Source organism: Nelusetta ayraudi, unplaced genomic scaffold (genome assembly GCF_046127955.1).
Source record: "Nelusetta ayraudi isolate G7.1 ecotype Tasmania unplaced genomic scaffold, CSIRO-AGI_Nayr_v1 ptg000004l, whole genome shotgun sequence".
Lineage (NCBI taxonomy): Eukaryota > Metazoa > Chordata > Actinopteri > Tetraodontiformes > Monacanthidae > Nelusetta > Nelusetta ayraudi.
The window spans coordinates 12,064,170-12,090,072 of NW_027466054.1; the positions used below are offsets into that span (position 1 = coordinate 12,064,170).

The 25,903-nt window shown below is 46.0% G+C and overlaps 1 protein-coding gene across 1 annotated transcript in view; it reads right to left on the reverse strand.

Moving 5' to 3' along the window:
• sorcs3a (sortilin related VPS10 domain containing receptor 3a) overlaps positions 1-25,903 on the reverse strand; it is a 176,335-nt gene that overhangs the window by 29,114 nt on the left and 121,318 nt on the right. The window contains exons 5-16 of the mRNA XM_076035191.1: positions 22,891-22,964; positions 21,574-21,638; positions 20,938-21,056; positions 17,963-18,052; positions 17,377-17,556; positions 11,837-11,983; positions 6,895-6,997; positions 4,791-4,867; positions 4,200-4,291; positions 2,934-3,041; positions 2,258-2,375; positions 2,032-2,165 (exon numbers count right to left, since the gene is read on the reverse strand). Coding sequence (XP_075891306.1) covers positions 2,032-2,165; positions 2,258-2,375; positions 2,934-3,041; positions 4,200-4,291; positions 4,791-4,867; positions 6,895-6,997; positions 11,837-11,983; positions 17,377-17,556; positions 17,963-18,052; positions 20,938-21,056; positions 21,574-21,638; positions 22,891-22,964 — 1,307 coding nt within the window. The remainder of the gene's footprint in view (positions 1-2,031; positions 2,166-2,257; positions 2,376-2,933; positions 3,042-4,199; positions 4,292-4,790; positions 4,868-6,894; positions 6,998-11,836; positions 11,984-17,376; positions 17,557-17,962; positions 18,053-20,937; positions 21,057-21,573; positions 21,639-22,890; positions 22,965-25,903) is intronic.

Sequence of the window (25,903 nt, forward strand, 5' to 3'; positions counted from 1 at the left end):
AGAATGTTTTTTTTTTAAGCTCCACTGGTTTTTCTAAACACTCATTTTAAAATGTTAGACATGCATGAGATAATCACAGGGAGCGACGCAGGAGGAAAACTGAGCAAACTTTGCTGGAGTTCGATGGGAACTAATTAGCATTCACTCTTTGACCTTCCGCTAACATCGTTTACGTAACTGCTGCCGTGTTTTCTTTTTTTCCGCTTCTCTGTCATTACAAGATAAAAAAAAAATACAGCCATTTAGCATTTGCATACAAATTGAAACTATTTACACACCCCCCGCATCATCTCGGCACAATTAAAGCGAACTCGCAGGCAGACGGGCGCCGACACTGAGAGCAAATTGTGTAAAATGATTCCGAACTTATCAGATCAGCCAAAGAACACACAGCGAACGGAGCGAATTAGCCAGAAACGTGCACGGCACAACCACACCGGATCTATTGCTAGGGCTGAAAATTGGCCTCTGGAATGAAGCATTGGATTGTTTTTTCATAAGAGATATGTTCTTTTCTCCGGATTTGCTTCCTTAATTATTTCAAGATGACACAATCCACAGCGGAAAGAAAAAACAAAATCAATCCACAGCGGAAAGAAAAAATAAAATCAATCCACTGAGGAAAAAAAAAAATTGAATCAGCGACTTCATATTTCTTTTTTTTCCAGCTTAATCTTTTTTTTATTAGACAAACATCAATCAACAGTTTTTAGCACTTTCTGTTTCGCCAACAGTTGTATTGTAGAGCTGAATATCAGGTTGCTGGCCATGAACGTACGGCACATGGACTCACATAATATCAAAGAGTCGTTTTACTGACTCAAGAGTTATGATTCCTCGCCTCTAACTCTGAACCCCGTGGCTGACTGCTGCCCGCTGCCGCTCGCTGGCTGGCTAACTGCAAAGAGGAGACCAGCCGAACATGTCACTGTTGTGCGGCTGATTTTTATAACTGCATTTCTATAAATACAGCCAGTCGATGGCTGTGTGAGCCCTGTGGGAAAAGGCAACAGCTCTGCTGTCTTGCTTCAGTTCAGCTCCCACTTTTCCTCCTTGATTGGAGGCTGGGCTGCGAACAGACAAATCACTCAGTTGCTCTCAGTAGTCTCGGCCACACTCGCAAAGTGGACGAATGACTGCGTTGCTCTGGGAGTGTGTGGAGCTCGCCTGTGCGGTGACTGGCTCAGTGACTCAAATGACTCAATTAGACTATTGTACTTGGTGAGCAATTTCGATAAACTTAAGTCTTGTCAGTTGCACTTGTGTTGTGTTTGTGCACAAACTTGATTTGATAAACTTCAGGGTGTCAGTCTGAAAGCATTGACATCTAGCTGAAAAGTGATGAATGTCTCACTTTGGAGGCAAATGTGCTTTGCAAAACTACTAATCAAATAGATTTTAAGAAAAGCATAACATTATTTTATCAGTGCTTATCTAGGAAAATACAGAAAGCCATAAACAACCAAAATGTTAATTTTGACAAGACATTGATGACTGTCATTAGCTTCAATTTTAATCAAGCTACGAGTCGGGGTCATTGTCCTCTCCACAGCAGGTTTTGCTGTGGAGCCGCTTCGCACCATCATGGTGCGTAAGCTAATATTGATTGAAATTTCTACGAGCTGGACGCTTCACAGTGACCCACAGAGCACATCTGAGTGGATTGAGGAGGCAAGCTGATGGGGTAGCGGTAGGGGTGCGGGCTGGACACCTCAGTGTTCCAAGCGACCCTCCAACACAGTCGGAGCAATTTCAGGCTTTACGAGCAGCAATTAATCCACAAGCATTTCATTAGATTACCTGCGGAGTCGCATCCTCGCAGTGTTGAACACTCGTATTTGGCGGCTGCACAAAATTCTACCAAATTGAAAAATTCAATAAAAGAAATCTCAGCTGAAAGGAGCGTGTCCACCAGTGTGGCAGCGCTGTCAAGCAAGCGTCATCGTTAATGAAGCACCCGTTTCACAGACAATGGAGGAAGACGTAATCCCCCCCGACGGCCGTCAGAGGAATAGCTGTCTGTCGCCTTACCATTCGAAATCATGAGCTCGGCAGATGCAGGACTCGGCTGACAGGATTCTGGAGTAGTCCCTTCCCAGCATACAGTAGTTCCCTGGCCTGCGCTTCATGTAAATCTGCTTCTGTCCCATCACGCACGGCTCGCCCTGCCGGGAAACAAACGGGAAGCAGAGCCCGTCGTCAGTCAGCACCTTCCGCGTTAACGCCTTGTGCTGCAATGCCTCTGCTTTTTCCCTACCTGGTTGTGCAGGTGCCAGGTTTGATAGTCTTCCTCTGTACACTTCCTGCTGTAGAGGGACTTGTAATCAATCTTTATGAGCTGCCACTCGGAGCGGTGACTGAAATGGCCAAAAAAGCTGTGGGGAGGAGGAGAAATGCACTTAAATAAGACAAAAACAGAAACGATTAAAGCCATCACAAGCCAAAATATCCTCACGTTCATATCAAACTCCAGAAAAATCTCCCCAAATCTGCCACCATCCCTTCATGTACTAGGTTTCAGGTTCAGGGGTCCATTGGACAAGTAACTTCCAATGACGGAACCCATTAGTCAGATGATAATATCCACAGAGGTGCAGAGGTGGCGCTTCTCCCCTCGGAAATGTGGCTTAATGAAGACTAAACACTGCCGAGCCCTGACCTGACACCTTCCTCCGACGTCCCCGCTCTGTTTTCCGCCCTCTGATGTGGAAAATTTAACCTGGAAAGGTTTTCAGCGGAATGGAGAAAAGGCCCTTCACCTTTCATTTGTCCAATGACTTTCTCGCCCCCCAGAAGGGCAGAAATGAAAAAAAGCAAAACAAGCCTATTAAACCTTCTTTATCCAACCCAACGCCGCCCCCCCCCTTTTTTTTATTTTTTTATTTATCTATTTATTTATTTGTTTTGAATTTTTTTGTAATTTGAGTACTTACGTCATGATTTGATTGTCAGCCCCGGCCTCCACCAAGACGCCGTCGACGAACAAAGGCACTGAGGAGAAGCTGTGCTGGGTCCACTGCCTGCCCTCGTCAAAGCTCACCCTGCGGGTGTCACAAAGCATTCCATCACAAACACCAACGGATTTGCAAACACGTGGTCTTAAAGAGCCTGGTCGCAGGAAAGTTTTTTTTTTTCTTTTTTAGCAAGGAGACGGACGGGGATGAGTCTCCTCTCAGCAGACGGGTCTCTGGGTGTCTTTGCAATTAGTTCCCGAAGCTTTCTGCAAATTCTCCGAGATAGAGGCGGTTTAAAGTGGGCGTTTAGGAGACGGCGTGTCTGTTTATCAAAGCAAAGATCCGCAAAACTCACTTCAGAGCACTTGTCGGAATGGTTGAGGAGCGATGTCACAGGCCCCGGATTAACACTGGGGGGGAATAGTGCGACCGGAATAGAAGCGTTTCATGTTCAAACTTCAAAAGCTGACGCAGAGACGGAGATAGCATGAAGAAAATACCACCGAAAGACATATATATATACGTTGAAGAGCATTTTCTGAGAAGCATCAACTAAAGTGGGGCAGGGCTCGGCAATGGGCATTGAAATTCAGTTCAAGTGTTGATGTGAAGACTGGCTGGGAAGCCCTGATGTTCCTCCTCTTCCTCCTCCTCCTCCGCTGCTGCTGCTGCTGCTCGGAGCCGGTGAAGATACTGGGGGCCCCTCTATCCACCCGCCGCTTCTTTAAAACCTCCTCCACCCTCGTACTTAAATTGGTTGGGAGACAACAAACACGGCAGGCCACACTCGACTGCCTCCAAAACTAATTTCAGAATTGTTGCAAAAGCGAGTGGCACACAGATCTGGTCTCAGTTGGATTAGCCGGCGCTGAGGCACAGCGATTTTGGCAAGAGGAAGGCAATGTGCTAATGAAAACACTTAGTGTGTGCGTGTGTCTGTGTGTGTGCCTGTGTGTGTGTGTGTGTGGGCGGGTGTACAGGAGGATGCTGTGGCAGCAGTCTGTTAATGATAAGTGGCTTGACACCTCCCCCAAAACACACACACACACACGTACACCAAAAAAATCTTTGAGATTAGCCTTTTTTTTAAAAACGGCTCGCACAAAGTGGTCGACTAAATGGATCGAGTGTCATATATAATGAAGACACACCCATATTTCTGAATGGTAAACGCAATGAATCAAGCTAAAAATAGCTTGAGGAAACTGCTGAACCAGTTTCTAGAGGTTCCGTCGAAGAGCCCACCATAAGTGCCTTGTTGGCACTGACGGCTGCTTGACGGCAACGAGGGCGCCACCTTTGTCCAGGAACCACACGTTGTGCTCCTCCTCAAAAATCTGGTGGAAAAAAGGAAAACGCACAGGAAATGAGTATGAGAAACTAAACTCCATGAAAGATCCATTAAACCTTGTCTTTAAAACAAATAAAATGTGCACATGCAAACATTCTTTTGGCAAAATTTCACATTACTGGGATGCGCAAAAGCACATGAAGCCAATTAAGAACTCTGAATTGTCCGTAGGTTTGAGTACAAAGGGTTGTTTGTGCTCTGGAGTGATACATTGGCCACTAGTCCAGGGTGGAACCCCACCATATAAACCAAGTTTGCATGCCCTTTTATCGTTGGAGAAACAAATGGTCAAATGTACTAGTTGGCCACGATTGTGTAACATTTCTCAAGATGTCACTAAAATTAGCCAAAATTATTCCTTCTGCGTCCTTGTGCTTGTGATGTCAGATATAAACAATATTGAAATAGAAGCAGTAGGGCTTATGTAATTAGAATTGGGCTGTGACAGAGCACAACCTGAAGATGAGCACCGGTGTGACTCTCACCTGTCGCCAGCTGTTGCCCGCGTCCGATGAGATGAACATGCCCACGTTGCTGTACGACAGCTCCGCACCGATGTTTCCTGCAAACCGCCACAAATAAAATAACACACAAAACACAAAATGAAACACACAGACATGGAGCCAGTTTGTTTTCTGAATTCTGCCAGCCGCCCCGCGTCTTTGGATTTCCCCGCCCCTCCGGCCGGATTCCCAGACGAGCTCGCCGCCAATTGATTGGAGTGGCTGATTCGTAGGAGGCCGAGGTGAATAATTCCTACAGAGCCTCTGAGTTGTTCAGCCAGCGCGGCGCTCCTTGTCTCCGAAAGCTCGGGCGAGCGAACGAGCTGCCTTTGTTTGGGCGCCCTGCCTTGGCCGCCCCTTGGTGCGCGAGCGTGTGTTTGATCGCGATCGGGTATTTGTCTCGTTGGCGGGATGATCCCTGCGCCGGCTGACGTCTTGAAAGGCGCAGCGGGCAAAGAGAAGAAGCAGCGCTGGGACGAGGTGCTAGATGGCGGCAAACACGCGGCCGAGACGTGTGTTTACTTGGCAACTTCGCACACAATGAAGACAAAACATGCCCGTCCAAAGACAAGCACGGACTGGCATTTTGAAGGTGCGCACGCAAGCACCCACACACACATACAGTCGAAAGCAGATTTTTTTTTTTGTTGACACCCCCTACTTGTGCAAACACTTCTATTTGGTCGCTGCTCGTTTCTTCTTTTTTGCCTTTTTGGCTCTGCCGCCTGCCGTTCTTACACTTGACGGCCTGCAGACTGAAATTGTTTTCTCCTCCCGCACATCACAGAGGCGTTGTCACAGAAGTGCAGGAAGAAAAGAAAAAAATCAGTTCCAATCCAAAGTTTTCCTGGGAAAGTTGAAGCCTGAAACCTCTTCAAAAACATTTTTAAACCCTCTTGTGTTCCGTCCAGGCAGAGGGCGCTGTTCAGCTGAAAGAAGTTGTTTCTTATTGCGTCATTTGGATATTAGATGCACTTTGACCCCCAAATTTGCACACGCTTCCACGTACCAGGGGATTTGAACTGTAGAACAAATTGTTTGTTGCGTTTCATTGTTTTTTGTTTGTTTTTTTGCACAGGACTCGGGTGACAACCCTGCCGTTTCCAGGTTTCTTGGATTCTGGCAAATGTGAAGGTGGGGAGGAAAACACTTTTCTCACGATGTCAGTGTGACAGCATGGATTTTGTTTGTGCTATTGAAACTGAATGGAATCTGGTAAGTGCTCCATTTCTGTGCTGAAATACAGAGTGTGAAGGAACACTGGGAATTGAGTGTCTACACTTCTTCTTCTTCTTCTTCTTCTTCTTCTTCTTCTTCTTCTTCTTCTACCGCTTATCTGGGGTCGGGTCGCGGGGGCAGCAGCCTTAGCAGAGATGCCCAGACCTCCCTGGCCCCAGTCACCTCCTCCAGCTCATCCGGTGGGACCCCAAGGCGTTCCCAGGCCAGCCGGGAGACATAGTCCCTCCAGCGTGTCCTGGGTCTTCCCCGAGGCCTCCTCCCGGTGGGACATGCCCGGAACACCTGCCCAGGGAGGCGTGCAGGAGGCATCCGGAACAGATGCCCGAGCGTCTACATGTCAGCTTTATTTTCTCGCCAATCCATGAAGAATCCATGGAGATCAAATTGCCCAAATTTGAAAATGAAACACAGGATCTCAATTTACTGAGCTTTCCAGAGTAACTAAAATAGTTGAAGGCAAATACACAGATGGAGCAGGAGGGGAAGGTGGAAAGAGAGCCAAACAGCCTCTTCAGCTGAGTGAGGGAAACTCTTATTTTGAGATTTTTGACTAAAAAAAATTTGTTTATTGTTGGAAGTAGACCACCAAAATTAACTTAACACAGCAACTTTAAACAGCATCAAAACTTTATTCTGGGAAAACAAAGAACCAAGTAACCTGTTTTGAGTCTTTATTCCTTCAGGACATAATGTTGTCATAGCTTTTGTCGCAGAGTAAAAAAAAATCAATTGAGTGTCAGAAGTCCTGCATGCTAGACTTGCGAAACATTAGCAGCGAAAAAGAAAACGCTTCTCTGGGGTTGCGGCTATCTTTTGCAGCGCTGCCTGGTCGAGTCTTTGGTCGTACCTGTGGCGACTATGATGCCCGGCGCTGAGCTCTTGGTGGAGATTGTCCCCGACAGGTACGGGTTCTCCGACATCTGCAGCTGGAGATGGAGCGAGCAGAAAGGCTGTGGATGTAGGGAGAAAAAAAACAAACAACAAAAAAAAGCATGAGAGGGGTTCACACTGGAGTCAACATCTTGCATATTGATGTGGAAACTGGAATGCGAATGCGCAGAATGCCACGAGGTTCTGCAATTATCTTTTGGAAGTGATCATGTTTTCGGTAAACATAACGCATGGATCTATCATCCGTCGAATGCTGAGGCGCATGAAAAAACAAACAAACAAAAAACGATGTCGCCCGGAAAACTGTGCAGAAAACTGACGCGTAAATAAGGCAGCATTATTAGTCTCCGGATGAGAAGCGACTGTGCTGCCACAAGTTTGGCTAATTGCTTTTAATCCGTCATTAATATAAAGAGGGGAGGGAATTTCGCATTAAAGCCCCGGAAGCCAGGTCTCCCGGGCGCCTCACAACACAAGACAATTACATTTGTTCATGGAGCAGAAGAGAGAGCGAGAGCAAGAGAGAGAGAGAGAGAGAGAGAGGGAAATGGCGCACGCTTTTATCTTGGCAGCAGACAGCGAGTCACCGTGTAGGGACATGAAGGGCGGTGGGACTGAACGGGGTAATCAAAAGGTATTTGCTGCTGTAATTAAAATGTCACATGAATGCACAATCACAAGGAAAACCTGCGACGCACCCAGCGTGGCCCCCAAAATCACCTCTGGAGCAGCGTGAGGCCTCGCTAATGTCTCCGACGGCGTAAACAGCCTCCCCAGTCTGGGTGGCAGCCTGGAGGTCTAATGAGGAGCCCGGGCGCCATCCACCGCACATCTATCTGCACGCGCCGCCGTCGGCGGTCCACACACCCACCCACACCCCCACCTCACCTGCCCCTCCCTTCTTGTTTTCCAAAAGCACAATTTGCCTTCTTAACCCAATATTGGTTTCTTAGTCTCGGCTTGACTCTGCCGCAGTAACCGACAAAAGCTGTTAAACTGCTGGAGAGTTCATGAACCCTTTTATCTGCTGGGTGCTTTTTTTACCACCTTGGGATGAAGTTTGCCACTCTGACATTAGTTGAAAAAATAATTTTTTTGGAGAGGGGTATTAAAATCGGTCTGGATTTTAAAATACCAGTCATCACGTTATGGGAATTAGAATTATAGCCGGGCCTTTTGAAAAATACTTATTCCCCTCCTGGCCTGTGCCGGTGCTACATGCATAATCAGCGAAGGAGGAGACAAGACAAACAGCGAACAAGAAGCTTCGCCTAGCAGCAGTTGGATCTATTTTTTTTTTGTCTGATCATATTTATATTTGAGCTTTTCCTACGATGCTACACATGTTTGTTTTGGTTGTGTTTTGGTTCAGTCAGCTATACATTTTCAGGTGGACCAGAGTCGGCTTTTCTGATCCACATTACAGTAGAATTGTGCCTGCACACCTAGGCAGACAAAATCGCACTCCACTCTGATTAAAGTGGCTGTTTGTGTGTGTGTGTGTGTGTGTGTGTGTGTGTGTGTGTGTGTGTGAGAGAGAGAGAGAGAGAGCACCACAGTCGGAGTCTGTTCCTGTATTCATGGAAAAAGTCTTATGGTAGGTCCGAACTTTCCCTGGCGACTGCAGCTTTATTTTGGGGTTATTGCACAACAATTGCTTGTGAATAATACTGTCCTGCCCACCCTTTGGTATCTACATTTTTTCACTCTTTCTGTAAAGAAAGAGGTAATAAAAAAATGACCCAATAAAAAAAGGTCATATGAAGGCAGGAGAATGAGGTTTAGAATTACACATCAGGTATAGTGGCGAGTGACCAAATTTAATAAGCACTCTCTTCTCACGCCAGTCACGTTGGTCTCGGGAGGGGAGGAGCTAATATGAGGATATTGTTGTAACTTTTGAATGAATGAATTAAGTTTATTGATGATGATAATATTTGATATGTTATATTACAGAGTTCAAGTATAGTTAAAATAGTTTAATTATTTTATAGTGGTTAGTGTTACTTGAAATGTCCACAAGCAGGCTCCCAGCAGGCTTAGCACTAACAGGTCGGTACCCTATAAAGACTGTTAATTACTCACCGGTGTGAAAAAGAATAATAGCTGAAAGAACGGCAACTGAAGGTTTTGCTGCGGTGGATTTCGATCTGTACCCGTTCTTTTGTTACCCTTTTTTCCAACATAAACAAAACGTTATTTTGCATCAATACGTCCTCCTGAAATCTTTGAATAGAACATAGTTTAATCAACAGATATTCCTGAAGTCTGGAGTTGTTGTGCAGTTGGTAAAGCTCGGATCTCATTGGTTGCCCTTGGAAAGGTCAACGGCAAGCGAGGTCATAGTTCAGATAAGTTGAAATTTTATCACAGCTCTTTTGCTTCTGCCGGCCCCTCCAAAATAATAAGGAGCCCCGGCGTTATGGCGTTTTACTACTGATCAAGTGGAAGCACCTTAATGGTACACTGAGTAAAATAAAGGCACCTGAGAGAAAAACCTTGAGGCATGCAGTCGGCAGCTTAAATGCCTTTTATGTGTGGTGCTTCAGCACTTAACTTGTGTGTTTTCCTTTGTTTGAATGAATGGCTCTTGTTAAATCCATGATTGCAATGACTTCACTTGAGCAGTCTAAGAGCCTCCATCAAAATTGTGAAATTAGCTGTTTTCTCCCACTGACATTTATTCCTAATATTGTCAGTTTGACTCTCTCGAAAATATGGGTGAGACATACAGAGTAATTTTTTTTAAGTGGAAAAAAAAAAAGAAAGACTCATGACGTTAGAGACCGTGGTGTTGTTTCCTCTCTTTGCAGAGCAGTGCAGTTAACATTGTGGGTCGGTCATCTGTCAGCTCAGTCGAGTTTCAGCAGCTACACGAGTCGCTGCAGCAGGTCAGAGTGAGTGGGAGTTGTTTTGGCAGCCAAGTTAATTCCACCTGTTGGCCCTGTTAGCTCGCGGCTCGCAGTTTCTCTCGCCTTCTAGTTTTCTCCTCTTCTTCTCTTTTGGCCTCTGTTTGTAACACTGAACTGCTGTTGCGTTTGAGTGGGCTGCACAAATGCTCATCAGTGAGGTTTCTTGTTTTTCCTCACGAGGAAAAGAAAATTGCCGGTCTCTGGTTCGATTCGACGAGAGGCTCGACTGCCATTGTGTCGGCGACAAAGGCTGATGCAGCGTGACGTCCAGTTCAGGCTAAAATAGCAGGTTAAAAATGATCAAGTTGCAACAAGAGTTAACAACCTGCTCCTCCACTCCTCCTCAAAAGCGGCATTACCCCTGTTTTACACCAGAAGCGTTTGCAGAGCGTCCGCAGAGCGTCCGTGTCGACGCAGTGAAACGCGGCCACTAAAGTCAATGAGCAGGTTCACACCAGGCGCAGAGCGTCCGCGTCCCAGAAGCGTCCCAGAAGCAGTAAAACGCGAGCCGCTGGAAAAGAACGCCAGAATTTATTCTTTGACGCTTGCCGCGTCCCTCCTGCGTCAATCGCAGCAGGTGGGATCGTTCAGACAGGAAGTCAATGGTGTAAAAAGACGGTGGATCCGGTTGATTTTCATCATAACACACAATGTGCTGGATTTTGTATTTATATGTGCTCTACTTTACTGTGAAACATCAACGTGACGCATTGGCTTCAACGCTGTTCAGGTCGGCCGTCAAACAAAAACAGATTTCACTTTCAATCTCAAACTATGATGAACAAAATGCATCTATACTTTAAATACCTGCATTTTGCATGATGCCAGCAGTTCGCTTCATTATTATTTTTCTTTTTTACACACATCGATACTTCGAGACACTGTCCCAACAGTGTCTCGAAGTATCGATGTTTTGTTTCATTGTTGTTTTCTTTAAAAACACGCGGAAACTACCTGTGTTGTCGCGCGATCTTGCAATCCTCGCGTGAGCCGATCGAGCCGCTGCACGAGACGCTCTGCTCGTAAAACGCGTCCTGTGTGGGAGGCTGCTGGAGCGAAGCAGAGCGTCTACGCGGTCGCTGTGCTGACGTTCTGCAGACGCTTCTGGTGTAAAACAGGGGTTAACCTCCATATTTCCAAGTCAAGCCATGAATTGGTCTCTACAGCCATTCCCCTCCCCTTCCACATTACGGCTGCAACTCAAAATAAAAGCACATTCATCCAAAATGAGACCATTTGTTGCTGTGAAGCTTTGAAGTTTATGGTCGTATCACTATGAAAAGTACTTACCATTCATTATTCTACTTTCCTCATTGTATTTAGCACTACTCAACTATATATACACACATACACACACACACAAACAAACAAAAGCACATTTGTAGTGCCTATATCTATATTATCACATTGCCAGCAAACACAAAGCTGCTAATGAGCAGCTTACATCAGGAACAGTCATGTTCACCAAGGGCCATGTTAGCATTACAATTTACCTCAAAGGGCCAATTGTGACTGTAAGCCTGTACAAATGCAATCAATATTTAATTTGCAATCAGTATTGTAAAGTAGCTCTACGCATAATTGATTATTTATGCATTCAATATGCATTTGCATGATCTAAAAAAATTATGCAAGCACACCATTCTGTCATTATAAATCCAACTAATATTGTCAGGTTGAGACACCCACATTAGTCCGTCAATGAAAGCTCAAACCAAAGACACATCTTCAAATACAAGATAGTATCTGGATTTTTTTGTTCAGGTTTGAAAGAGAAAATTCTCTTCCTTGTGCGTCAATTTTAACCTCGTCTTGGACATTTGGGGTAATTTGTGGGTATTTCTGAGCTGCACTTAGCTGGGGGGAAAAAAACTGCTGCATTGTAACACTTGACACTTTAAATCACCACACACAGGGATTTTCAAAATGATCACATGTCTTCTGAACTCCTGGAGTTGGATGCATGTGCCTTGCTGTGTGTCCTACCAGGATGCAGTGGATGTCGTTTCCCTCCAGGTCGGCAGTGGGAGCCTGCAGGAGCCTCCAGTTGCGGCCTTTGTTGTAGGTGATGTAGGTCTTCACCTGGTTGTCCTCCCGCTTGTTGGCGATCAGCATGCCTTTAATTCCGGCCACCTGTGGGACGCAGACAGGTGGTACAGTTGTCTTTTTATTTTTTAAACTGTGTGAGGAGAGAGCGGCAGTCGTTGTGGTCAAGTCGAGCTGATCTTTGTCCTACAGACTCCGTCTTCCTCGCCGTCACCTCCACCTGTAATTATGTCCTCGCCAATTGAAATGATGGCCGCCGCAGAGTGACAGTCCGCGCGATTCCTAACAATCAGTGTGACATCGCTGTCCACTGTCTGCATAATAACACCGGGCGGCCCATTACACGTCTCTCCAGGGTTTAGCCGAAATCCCTCAGGTGAATCCGACGATCGCTGCCCGGTTAATGAAGGGCGGGAGCAACTCTCATTGGTCGCCACGGTGAGGGGCTTCCTGTTGTCCGCCGCGGCCGTTCCCCCACGGGCCGCATCAGTGTAAGTGGCACTAATAGGCAGGGCACCTGACATCGCCATAGAAACGTTGTGCCCGCCGAGGATGCGGCTAACGAGCATCCGACCTGACCTGTCAATCACTGCAGGGGAGGTTAAATTGCCCCGGTGACGACGCCTAAGCAGATGGACGTATGCATGCATGCACCATGCCATACAAGTGACTCGTAATCACTCTTTATCTCACACACGCAAGCCTTCGCTCGAAAATAGTGCCACCGCGAGGGTCAGGGCAATTTTGCACATTTGCTGCTTTGAGACGTTGAGGTTGCGGTTTGCGGAGCAGCGTGTGGTGGGTGTCAGCCCACACTGGTAATTTCCCACCATCCACCTCTGAGCTGTGTGGCGATCGATGAAAAATATTCTATTTGTGTCTCATGGCTCCCTTCTTATTTACATTTTCTGATCTTTATTATTTTCATGCCAGGCTTAAGACCAGCAGCCTGACACGGTAATTAATAAAAACAAACAAACAAACAAAACCACACTGTGGAACTGCCAGAAAGTGGGATGTGTTGCTCTTATTGCAGCCTCCCGCTGAAACAGAAGCTCAGTTTTAGCTTCCTGCTAATGCTAATATGTTGTCAGTCTTGACGCATTTTGTGTCAAGACTCGAGAAGATGTTGGAAAGTTGCTGATAGCGGACACATTCCCCCGCTAGCCAGAGGGTCAGTACCTGTTTGTCCCTCTTCTATGCTATAGCTAACTGACAGTTCTACTGGCCATTAGGTGTCTCTTAGCAGGTGTGTCAGAGCACTCTACCCTGCACTTACTCTTGCACTACACACTTGTTGTTCATTGTTTCTGTCATTTTGTAAATTCCAATTGTAACTTATCCGAAGTGTATACACTATATAGCTAACTTCCTTCTGTATATTTTAAAATATTTTTTGTATAGTTACTGCCCTCTTTTTTTTGGTTCTGCTGTCCTCTAAAGTACCATCCACACCACAACAAATTCCTTGTAAGTGCTAAACCTACTTGGCAATAATTTCTGATTCTGATTCTGACAAGGTCCTTGAGCAAGTTATTGTCTGTAAAATATTCCTTTTTATAATCTGCAGGTTACCACATTCTTGAGTCTTTGTGTAGTTATTTTTTGAAATCCTTGAATTTCCAGATGCTGCTTCATCCATTGGCTTGCTTCTTTCTCCGCCTTTATTTTAGTACTCCAATTTGGAATTAAAAACCATGTCAACTGATTCTTAGTTTTCAAAAATTCTCATTTCCGATACATACTGGCTGCATGTTCCTCTCTTCACTCGGAACCACAGCCACCGTACCGGTCCCAAAAATGGCAGTCTTTGCATAATATGATATACATGATGTCGTTACGGTTGCCTTGTGGATTTGTGCACTTGCTACAATAGGCGGCCACGGAGGATGAGCAGGGAGTCGGTTTGTTTTGAAGCGCAAGTGGTGCAAAACTGATACGTCTCGCAGTGAAACTTGTATCGCTTTAAAGTACTTTGCTTCCAAGGCCTGCGATTGCAGTGTCAGGATATGTTCCCTTTTGCTTTTGTGTTCAGCGAGCAAATAATTTCCATTTCAGTTTGATTCATCAGACCTTACAGTTTGTTTGCATGCTTGGTTTCAGCTTGATGCAGCCTCGTGGGCGGTTTGTTTCCCTGAGTTCAGCGTGTGTCAAGAAACCATAGGAGAGGAAATCTGCCAATTACCCTTTAATAACCCCTTGAGGCATTTTTATACCACTCCACACTGTACTTTTCTAATCAATGAATTTTTAAAGGGGGAATTCTGAGATGTGTTTATTTCTCTTTCTCTGGCTGAGCTCAAGTTCCCCGAACCCTGAGCTGACGGTTTACTGCTCTTGAACTCACAGTCCCGAGCCCTCATATATGAATTTTTAATGCCGGAAAACACTACAAGAGCTGGAACCAGAGACTGTTTTGAACATTTTTTGTTTGATTAAGGCACTAAATGATTCATTAGGCGTTGGTACACAGAGAGACACTCTCTTCCTCTCCAAAGAATATTGCTTCTGGCCAAACAAAGAGAATTTCCTGCCGTCACTGAGGACCGCCGTCATCGCCGTCGCCGCTGCTGCTGTCGGATCCCGTGCGGATTGTTTTAGAGAAAATCTTCTCAGACTATGAAAGACGATACCGGATTTCGGTGTTTTGCTAACTGACAGCCGGAATTGTCTTTCAAGAACAAATTGCAGCCCTTACATGTGTGCCCTGCCGCTTGGCGCGCACTATTTACTGCCTCCCTCAAGTCTGAAATATAAGTCGCTCTCTCAGAATGCATAAATATAGGTCTCTCTAACGGAGCCAGAGCTCAAGGATCATGTCCCAGGACTGGAGCCGCAGTTTCACTGCGTCATCGCAGCCGTGCTGTGTCCGTCAATGTGAGAGCTGGAAGACGGAAAGTCTCTTTCGGACAGCAGGAACTGGCCAATTGTTTCATGTGGAGCAGTTATTACGACGTGGCTCATTGGTTGGATCACAGCACTGCCAGTTCATACGCGCTGGAAGGACAAACGCATGTTGACACGATGGATCACAGCGACGTGTTGACCGGCGGACACGCCACGGTCTAATCAATCGCTCGCGACTGTTGTCATGACACAGAGGAGGCGCTGATCCGGAGGGAGTCACCGTGAGAAGCTTCATTTAGAAAAAACAAAATCCAACACAATATTTTATTTCCTTCATCAGATTGAAGATTTTAATTTGCCACAACATCCCACTCAGCTGTGTAGGACAAACTGATATGTGATTCTGGATGAGAGAGGTGAGGGGGGCGTTGGAGTAGGGGAGAGAAGCTGCCTCGTGGGGAAAATACATGAATTCTTAATGGCAGAACAGAACAACTTTGACAGACTTTGCTGTCTAGCCCCTCTAGTCTGTCTGGAGTGCCGTCTCCTCTGTGGAACGCTGAGTCTGTGAAGTGCAGTTTGTCAGGGCCTAACAACAATAAATGGGATGTGCTTTCCAGCATATATTTCCAGGCCTCCGCCGCTGTAATGGGTCTGATCTGTCAGAGACTGCGGCAGCAGCAGTTGCGGCAGCGCGGTATCATCCATCTCTGCTTTAGCTTATGATCAGGAAAGTGAGCTGTGACCCCGTGACAAATGAGAATAATTAAATGGCCTCGGCCCCCTCAACTCTTAACTTGACTTCATTGCCGCATGGCGTGCGTACGCGCACATGCCCGCGCACTGTGCAGGGGCAGTAATGGCGTTGTTAATTATGGCCGCCGCTTCCGGGGCTGCTGGCCGCTGTCGCACCCGCTTCACTCACTGTCACACCTGCCAGGCGGAAGTGATAGACTGGCTCGGGCCGGCAGCGGATCGAGCAAATTTGACTTTGCGGCCATGAATACTAATGCAACCACATACGGTAGCGCTGCGCTAGCGGGCTAACGAGGCCTTTACGGTCCACGGGTGCGTAGCGGCAAGCGCCGCCGCCAAACTCACAGGAAGCGGTTGGAGAAACGAATGAGTGCATTGGAAGAAGCGTCTTGTTGGGACCCGTTGCTTGTGTTTACAAATCCAGGATGATCCCTGCAGGATTTTTTTTTCTTTTTTTTTTGCGGCCGAACACAATTATGCGGAGGCATGGACTTGGCCGTGCTTGACAGTCCTCAAGACACTAGCCAGTGGATTATTTGGATTTTTATGTTTCCAACACCGACTTTGGGGAGTCACTTGTAAATGTTTGCTGTTGTGTCGGACGCTGATGTCATGCTCACAAAGTCTGTTTAGTTCAGAGATTTCTGCGGATGCAGGCAACCGCTGTCACAAAATAGTTTGACAGTTCAGCCCGTGTCATTGACGTCCCAGACCGCTTCATCAGGCACGTCTTGCAAATGCAACGTACCTCATGGAGTGGCTGGTGAATGTGGGTGTGTATATACTGTATGTACACAGCTTCGAGACTGGACGAGCACACACAACCTATTTGAAGTTACTCGCCCCCTGCTGGCTTTTGCTGCATCACTGTTTTTTTCTTTAACAAATCCTTAGTCAGGTGTCCAGAACTGGCCATGGACTAACAGAGTCAAAATTTTTACAGAAACTCTCGGCGTATAAAGCGCCAAGACATCATCCACGTCCAGTCAACTTGACCACACATGAGACGGGCCTGCAGTCATGCATGAGAGCAGCTCGTGACAGCCGAGCAATTGAAGTCGACTTAACTGACGGCGCTGTAACGTTAACTGGCTTCTCATTATTGACTTAACATAATTTTCTTTCCTTCCATACATTAAAATTGAATGAAGCGGGCGTCTGAACCTGTCAGTAGTGGACAAGTTAATTAGAAAAACTATTAAGAACTGCATATTGCAAGCTGCTTATCTGTTAATAAGTTCCAATAAGACGTTGTGACATTACTAATATAATACTTTTGTGTTTCTTTCGAATTAAGAAGAAGGTGGGTGAATACAAATTTTAAATGTGAAATGAAAGTGTCCCGTGTTATTTTTTTGTAGTACATGGGGTGGACGGATTTGTGACTGTCTGGGCTTCCATTTGCTGAATTTAATCTGTGTGGTTGCAGTACGAAAAAGGTGGCAATCACCAGGAGAATATCAGAAGCAGACGGAAGACTAGAATTTTGTAACCACAAATCCGTGACATAATCCTCTCATTAATGTTTGTGTGCTCTCCCTTTGTGTATGTGTGTGTGTGTGTGCGTGTTCTCTCCAGGTTGTCTTGCTCATTGTCAGTAGGTCTATGTTTTGGATGCACTTGTTTGTCTTTGTGGCCGTGCAACTAGTCCCGGGTGTAACCCCTCCTTCACCCTAAGACAGCTGGAATGGACTCCAGCCCCTTTGAGACCCTGAATGCAGGAGAAGCAGTTACACGAGATGGATGGTTGAAAGGGAAGAGAATAAAGTCATTGGATGTTGCAAACCCCCCTCTGACTTTGTGTCAGTCAATGAAAACCTGCCCCCTACACCCCCCTACACCCCACCAACGGGCGGCCTCTCTCCCCGCTCGTCTACCTCGTACAGATCCAGCATCTGGTTCCCGCCGATGCCCCTGGTGGTCTTGAGATTTTCCATGGCCAAGGTGAAGTAGATCCCTCTGGTATCGGACAGATAGAGGTTATAGGTGTCGTTCTGGTTCCACTCCTGCACTGCCGCGAATACCTGCTTCTCATCAGTGCTGACAATGTGTAAATCCTATCAGGAAGCAGGGAAAGAGATTAAGAGGAGTTATTGCTGGAGGCAGAGAAGTGACGGATTAGAACATGCTGATCCAGTGGGACCGGTCATGAGATCAATGTCGGGGTGTGAATATAAATGGCTTCTGACATTGTGGACACCGATGGGGGGCCTGCCCTGGCTGCAGCACACCTACTGAAAGTCACAAGTGAAAGGGAGAGTACAGTGGCTTGTACGTGGCAAAGGTTTGAACAGATCCAGGTGGCTTGGTGTCATAATGGTCGGGTCTTTTTGCAGGTTAGGTAATGATAATGAATCAATGGAGAAATGTGAATGATAGTGGTGTGAATTTGTTCAACCTTTGATTCAAACAGCACACCTGTGAGTTGCTGGAAGTTACACACAGATTGGTGCTGGCGCTTACCTTGGCAAGAGAGTACTTGGGAAGTTTGGTTTGTATGAATGGCTCCCTCTTGTAGGAGACATAGTAGGTTGCTCTTCCTGTTGTCGGAACCTGCAAAGCATGAATTAATCATCTCAGTGTTGTCTGTGGTTTAGAGCTTTGGATTTAATTAAAATGTTCTTTCTTTTGTCCCTCTCATAGAACTGCTGCAAGAAAATCCACCACTAAGGCAGCGCAGACCCTGTGCCAAGGCCTGATGCTCAAAGAGACCTAATCAAGTCATGTGGCAGGTGAAGGTCCACACATCAATCTCGTTCCCAGTTTTCCCTGTTAGTCCTCAAAGCTCTACTCAATGTCGACGATTTGATCTTTTATAGTGGACCTCACAACTTGCATTCAGAAGATGCAGTCCTAACCAGCATCAGTGCTCTTGGTGGCGTCAAAGTGGACTTTGGTAAATATCTCGTCAGGCAATCAATAGCCTCATTATTCTTTGTCTGCAGAAATCTTTAAGTTGCCTAATCAGGCCTCACCTGCCAAATTGGAAAAAAAGGTCTTCCATAGGGGGTCAGACGTTCCGCAAACACTCCAATCTATTGGTTAAGCAGGGGGAGCGGGAAACAAGGCTGTCAGCTGTCAGAGAATTGTCATTAGCCTCGAGGCCGCCCAAGTCAAACACTTTCTATGCCAGAGAGCAAAGGCGCACCGCAGAGCCACAACCCACTTTTCCTTCTCATCAATAATGACACCAATTTCATTTGAGGAAAACCTCCCAATGAAATGTGCGTCTCTGTGACGAGGAGAGGTGATATCCGTATTAATGTGGTATGACGTGGCAGATTCTTCACACTTAACACGCAAGTGCTCTTAACAGCTCTAAAGAGAGAAAACAAGCTTGTGGCGGACATAAAGCGAGCTAGATGTGAGCACTGCAGAACAGTCCCACGTGCAATTGAGTGAAGGAGCAGTGGATCGATGGATGGCTAACCAGAGGTGGTTTGAACTTTAAGGGGAATTGGTATGATTGATTTCCCCCCCACCCTCCCTTCTCTTCCACCATCCCTTTCAGAGTCCTTCGTCTGTGACGTGTTCAAATGTAGAGGTGCCAGAATTGAAAGGGGAGGTTTAGCTTGAGTGCCTGTGAGTTTACTTGGGAGACTTTGCAGAGGTCAAACAGGATTGAAGGTTCTTCAGAAAATGGCTCCATTTCGTTGGGTAATGTGCTGCCAAGGCCGGTGCGGCTTCCAGAGGAAGGGCTTTAGATAGCCCAGGTAAGTAGAGAGCTATGAAGTCCTCTTGGTAAAAAATAAATAAACCTTCAGTGGGATCAGAAACTCAAAGTGCACCGCCACAATCCACATCACTAAAAAAGTAATGAGGGGAAACGATCTCAAAATTGTTGCATTCACAAAATATATTGATGTAAATCGTATTCGTTTAGACTTCCCTTTCTTGCAAGTAGTTCAGAAGTATCGTTATCAAGCTATTCAGAGTTTTAGAAAATGATGTGGGAACTAGAATTTCAACATATAATGAATTAGTTGTCTGCTGCAGTGGCTGTAGGGTATTTTCTGTGCTTGTGCTGACATTTTGAAAGACAATAATATTGAAACTTTTGGATTGACGTAATTTCACTAAAGACGGTGACTGGCAACACTGTAGACTTTACACACAGTAACGGGGCAGCGAGTAGAAACTCGGGTCATGGCAGCTTGAGACACAAGCTCCATTTCAGGCTGTTAAGGGCTGATAACATCTGCCAGGACTTGGGATTTTATCTGCAGCTGTTTGCAACTCGGTGTTAGCTGACGCCATCTTAATTTCTGCCTGCCATGTCTATTAGTTGCCAAGCATGGCTGCGCAACAGTGAAGTCTTACTTCTTTTACCGGAACAAATTGCACCCGTGGGTTTCCCACATTAATCAATTGGTCTGATGATTTGTTTTAAAATGAATGGCGGAAACGCTCTTAAATGGCATTGGACTTCTATGAGATCAAATATGTTGGATGAAAAGAATAATTCAGGGGAAGCGAAGCTGATCCAGTCCTGACAAGTTTCCCTTTTCTAAATGCAAAAGTCAAAAACTAAAGAAGAAACCACCTTTCACCAGACATAATTGAGCTCTGCCAGGTTTTTTTTATAATTTTTTTTTTGAGGGTGAATTTTAATGGAATCACTGTTGCTGCTGCGGAGCAGCCCCATATTCACGCTGACAACTTCTTGTAATGTATGAAACCTCATTTACACATGTCAAAGTAAATAATATTCATGCTGTGGAGGAAATTAAAATACGACCCATTTCATGAATCTGCATTACTTTGTATTCAGGGTATTACCATTTCAGAATTTTCTGCTGCACACATGATTATTGTGACACAGTGGGCCGTGCTGAGGACGAATATTAAAACAAAGTGTGGTCCCATGGTAATACAAATGATAGATGCTAAGGTAGAGGTCCTATTTTCCCTCCACTTTACTCTTGCAGGCAGACATATTCATGCAGGCTTTCAACTGAGAATCCCCTCTTTCTTAAATGAGAACATTCACTGACGTGACTGAAGAGGCTTTTTCTGTTTATTTGTTGGCTTTTTGTGTTGTATTTTGGTCAAATATTAGTCCCAAATTTTTCATTAACTTTTGTAAAATGTTCAAACCAATCAAATTTATCAGAAATCTTAATGGACTCCTTGCTGTCATCTCTATTTTTAAGTGAACAGAAATCGCTGATTGATTGACAAACGATAACAAAAACAAGACAATCTAAGTGTTTAATGTAGCAAAAATATAACCAGCAGAGCAATTGATATATCCCCAAGAAAAATGAAACCACACCGCAATCTCAAAACAAACTACTTCTTCAACATGGAATAACTTTCTGTTATGCTGCCCTCATTTCTTTAAGTTCACGTTAAACAAAGCCAGTTTAGTATTCAACACAAACTTGATGCAGTTTGTTCTCCTGCTCTGCTGACCACAAAATCAAACTCTGCCTCACCTGTATGAAGATGTAGTCATCCTGAACCACCAATGAGCTGATGTCGATGTACTCGGGGAATGGGTAGTTTCGGTTCGCTTCCGTGCACATCTGAGCTCTGCATGTGACGTACTGCACATCTGTCACACGGGGCGAGAGGTACAAGGTGTGGAGAGTCTTTGTGTGACCGTCCAATTAAAAACGTTCCCACGTTGGCCACTTTGAGATACTGTGCAGTAGCAACACTGAAGCCACAAAAACTATCAGCTCCACTGGTGCCAGTTGGCCACTCCCTCTGGGGAGTGTGAAAACTTTATTGGGAATTAGAGGAATTAGTTTAGAATTTTGCTGTTTTCATTCGTAGTCTAATGCACAACAAAAGGTTTTATGGAAAACACAGCAAGTGTCTTTTCTATTAAAGATGTGTTTTTATACCCAGCGTACCAAAGGACCACAGTGGGAGTATAATAGCAGTACTTTTTACATTACAATCTTAAGCCTCATCACATATTAAGGACCTGAGTTGTACTGCCTTTGAAGCACCTGAGACTGTAGTAAAAAAAAGACAAAATTGATTCAGAAGTGAGCTGTTTTCTTGTGAACAGAAGAGCTTAATTCTTATCATTTATTTTTGATATGAACGTTCAGGGTACTCACTTCCTTCTGGTGTGTGAGCCTCCATGTGGATCAGATCAGACTCTTTGTCGAGGCCCGCGACGGACCTGAGATCGAATTAAAGGACAGAGATGAGATCATTAGAAAGCCGGAGGTGCTTTAGAAGACCATGCAGCAGAGGGAATAGTGAAATAAACAGCGAGGGTGGATGAAGCTCCACCAGGGGCATTCTGAACTCCGAACTGAAAAAAAGAAATTGCACAACAGTTTTCGTTCGTCTGCGGGAAACTGGATCATGACAGGCTCATCTGCAGTGACTTTAAACCATTTTCCTCCAAGCAACAGTGAAGCAGACGATGGAGAGAAATAGAGAGCTTGTCCTCATCCCCGACTGTGCAGCGCGGGGTCAGCGCGGAGTCTGACAGCGACGATATCTCTGGGTAAAATCTTGCTTTCCTGTTCATTTCACCGCCCATGGATTAGACTGGATGGACGCGGCTTTCACATTGCTCCGAGGCTGACCAAGCCATTGTCTAAATGCAGCCAACTGGAGGCTTGCCCGGCCATCGCTAGCGGGCCCTGTCCGCTGTTCAGATGTCCTTGAAAGGGGGGCCGGCAAAGGGCAACGGCAGCCGCGCTATTGTGCGCCAACACTTTGGATTATTCTGTCAAGTATTGCTCGGGATATTTTGCAAGCCGCCGACGAAGTAGCCATTGGCAAAGCCGAGTCACCTCGGAGAGACCCGAAGAAGCTCTGAGCTGGAAGAGATGCGAGCTCTGCCTGCGATGACGGTGCACTTTTTAGCCGTAGACAAGGCGCACTGTGGGGGGGGGTTGCGGTGTGCGGGTTAGCAAATGTGCCTTGGTAACGCATGACATGGGAACATCCAGGATCCACTCCAAAGCCTGTGACACTGTACATGTGTGTCGTACAAGTGAACAGCAGAAGAGGGAAAAAATGAGGCCGATCTCTGCACCGCTGTTCATTTATTAATGGCACCGTTATTTTACGTGCCCGCACTCGAGCGGGAGGTGCTGCGGGGCGAGCGAGTGTTGACACGCTGTCTGCCAAAAAGTGATGGCGGAGATTAATCTCTGACTGACTGCATAGCGGCGGCGGGAAAATGTGCTGAATTCCAGGCGCATCACCAGCCGCCGCCGCCGCAGCAGCAGCGGCTCCTCATTTTCAGCCATCAATATCGCTCGCTCAGTGGTGCAGAACACGAACAACGGCTTCCGCTCTCCGTCGCGAGTGAGCCAAAACTTTTTTTTTTTTTGGAAAGGGGGCGGGGGCAGTAATAGAAGCGGCGCATAAACCCCCCAACCCCCCAAAAAAAGGGAAAGCAGGCGATGACTCACCAGTAGAATCTGTTCGGCGTGACGTGCTCGTGGATGAGTTGCCATTTCCTCCCAAAGTCCACGGAGCTGTAGAGCTGTGAGGACATCAGAGCAGAGAGAAGAGCAGGGTTAGTCGCGGGCGGGCGAAGCGTCTCGTTCTTGTTAGCGAAATGAACGCGTGTGTCCCACTTCTAATTAAACCGGCTGATTTATAAGTTGCCGCAGCAATGACCGGGGCATAAGACACGGATTATTTTTAGGCCCGGGGTCAGTAACCGCGGCCATAAAACATTTGCGGGAGACCATCGCTGGCGTAGCCGGGTGACCGTCACCATTAGCACCGGAGGCCATTTGCACTAACGAATCGACGCAGCTACCGGGATCTGGGCTCCTCTTGCTAAATTAGCTAGTGGGGTCTTTGAAAAAGCACTTCTTGAGAATAGTAAATTACCCCCCTTCCTCCCCTTCCCTCCAGCAGATATGATATTGTTCTTGCCACTTTCAGCCCCATCAGCAGATAATTAGGTTTGATGCAGTGGTGTTGCCGAGGACAAATGGTGAACATTAAGCTGTTTGCTGCTCCTCCAGAACGAGCGCACAGAAGAATTATATTTAGCTGAGTTGACTTGAAGGCGTCTCTTACCAGTGGCCCAATTTCTATGTACTAATTACATTTTCTGCAACTCCGGCAAACAATTAATAACCCAGGTGCACTTCCAGCACCGCATTGATTGATGTTGCGGGAAGGGCTCCGCTGTGGCTCGCCGGTCCCACCGCTGCCTTGTTTCCTCGCAGCGCGGCAAATCGTTGGCCCCAGTTGCGCGCCACGCTAATGTTCCTACTTGTTGCCTTTCTATCGCAGCCAATCTGACACTTGCTCTGATAAGAGGATACACATTTATCACCCGCCGCAAATTTACTTGTCAGCTTCCCCCTCAGGGGGGGAAATCCATGTCAGCAGGTGTGCTTTCCATTTAAAGAAAGAAAAAAAAAGGAGACACCTAACCCGAATGCTCTAATGGGAGATTCCCACACGCAGGTGGATTTGTCTGCAGATCACCTGTTATGAACGTCAGGCTCAGCCATATTAGTTTAGCATATGAAAACTTGAGGACCGGAGCTTTTTTGTGGAACGCCAGATGTTGATGATTTCTCAGCTCTGAATTTTAACCACGGGGGTTCCGAGGTGGCAGTGGAACAGTCAACTCAACTCACAATCACATGATTACAGGAGAAGCAAAGGCAACACAAGAACTACTTATACAAATATACAAATAGATGAGTAAATAACAAAGCAAGTACTACTGCGTTCCATTGGTTACTACGTCTATCAGAACTGAAGACTCTGAATATCGTGTTACATTTTGACATTTATCGGAAGCTGTACATGTTTAATCTCCTGTTTGGAACCACCGCATCAATGTCTACATCCACATCAAATTACTGGAATCTGACCGATTGACCGGAATGCATCAGATTTTCCCCAGCTGTTCCGCAGCAAATAAAAAAATAAATCGAATCAAATCAAAAGTTTTGATTCGATTTGATATAATTTCAGTGAGGCACAAATTGGGGTGTTGCAGAAGAGTCTCCCAACTCCCTCTGAAGCATCACCTGCTAGCGAGGTGCCACATGCCTTTATCAACTACCGTCATACGCCAATGTATGCCTCACTGCTAGTCTGAAAAAAAAAGAGAAGCAAAAACTGTTTAAAGACATAATGAATCCCACTCAACTAACTCAAAAGCTTTGCTAGAGCGATAATTAAGGTGCCACTTTAAAGTAAGATCCCAGCGCCAGTGGAGCTGTAAGTGATCTCTGACTCAAGGCTTGAGACAAATGAATCTCAAGCGCCGTTTTCAGTGCACTTCTTCAAAGAACTCGCAGCACAAATGACTATTCATGTGTCGCTGACAAAAAAAAAGGAAGCAGAAGGACAACAAGCACACCTGCGATTGCGATCGCGCTCGTAACGCACCGCCGACCGTCCGTTTCAGCCCTTTTATTGGCAGTGTGAGCGCAAAGAAGTCCAAAAGCCAGTCAGGGATTTATTTTTCTTTACAGCAGGTCTTCCACCTGGCACTTCCACTCAAGCAATTCTCCAAATAGCTTTTGTGTGTGTGTGTGTGAAGGCTTATTGTTAAAGAATGCCAGGAGTCCTGCGAGGTTAAGGCACGGGCGCAGTGTTAGCTGGGAGCAAACATTTGTCCAGCCCTATATGAAGTTGAACAGAATCTGATATGCCGTGGCCATAGGCGCCTCTCCTCTCCAGCTAACTCGATTTCTGCCTCTTGCAGCTTGAGTAAAGAAAGGGTTCCCGCCGGACTCTTTGGGCCTGTGTAGGCACAGCAGCAGGCAGGGCTTCTCATCACTTTGGACAGTGACATATGACGGTGGCGGGCAAGCCGAGCCTCTCCCCGCTCTCCATTCATCAGTTCAATGACATCCTAAATTTTCAAACTTCTGAGCTGTCACGGAGGGAGCTTCATAGTTTCCCCACTCCGGTCCAATAAATCAAAAGTGTGGCCAGCCAGATGCCACGCCGCCGACAGAGTCAGCCAGGCAGCCCACCAGGAACGAAGGCGCCCGAACGGTGGTGTTGGAGGCAGCACATGCGTTCACGCCGATGGCTTTAAAACCCATGCGCGTGGCTCTGCTTTGCGCAAATATGTCAAAGTTGCTGATGGGCATCAAGCTGTGGCTTCTGTGTGAAAGAAAGAAAGAAAGAGCAAACAGGAAATAGATGAAGCACTGGAGCTTTTTGCCCATATTTGGAAACAATCATTTCATTGCAAATTTGACATTATTAACATCAACAATGAAAGTCATGACGTTACACTGAGAGCGGGTTTGCCAAAATGACTTTGGACTTCCAGGAACCAGGAAGTAGTGAGTTCACGGGGAAAAACGTCTTTGTCTTCAATCAGTGACTTTGCTACAAGGACACGATGTCTTGGCCACAAGTAAAAACACTATTGTGCATGTAATGAATGGGACCAATGAGCAAACTGAATGTGAGCTAAATTTAACTTTC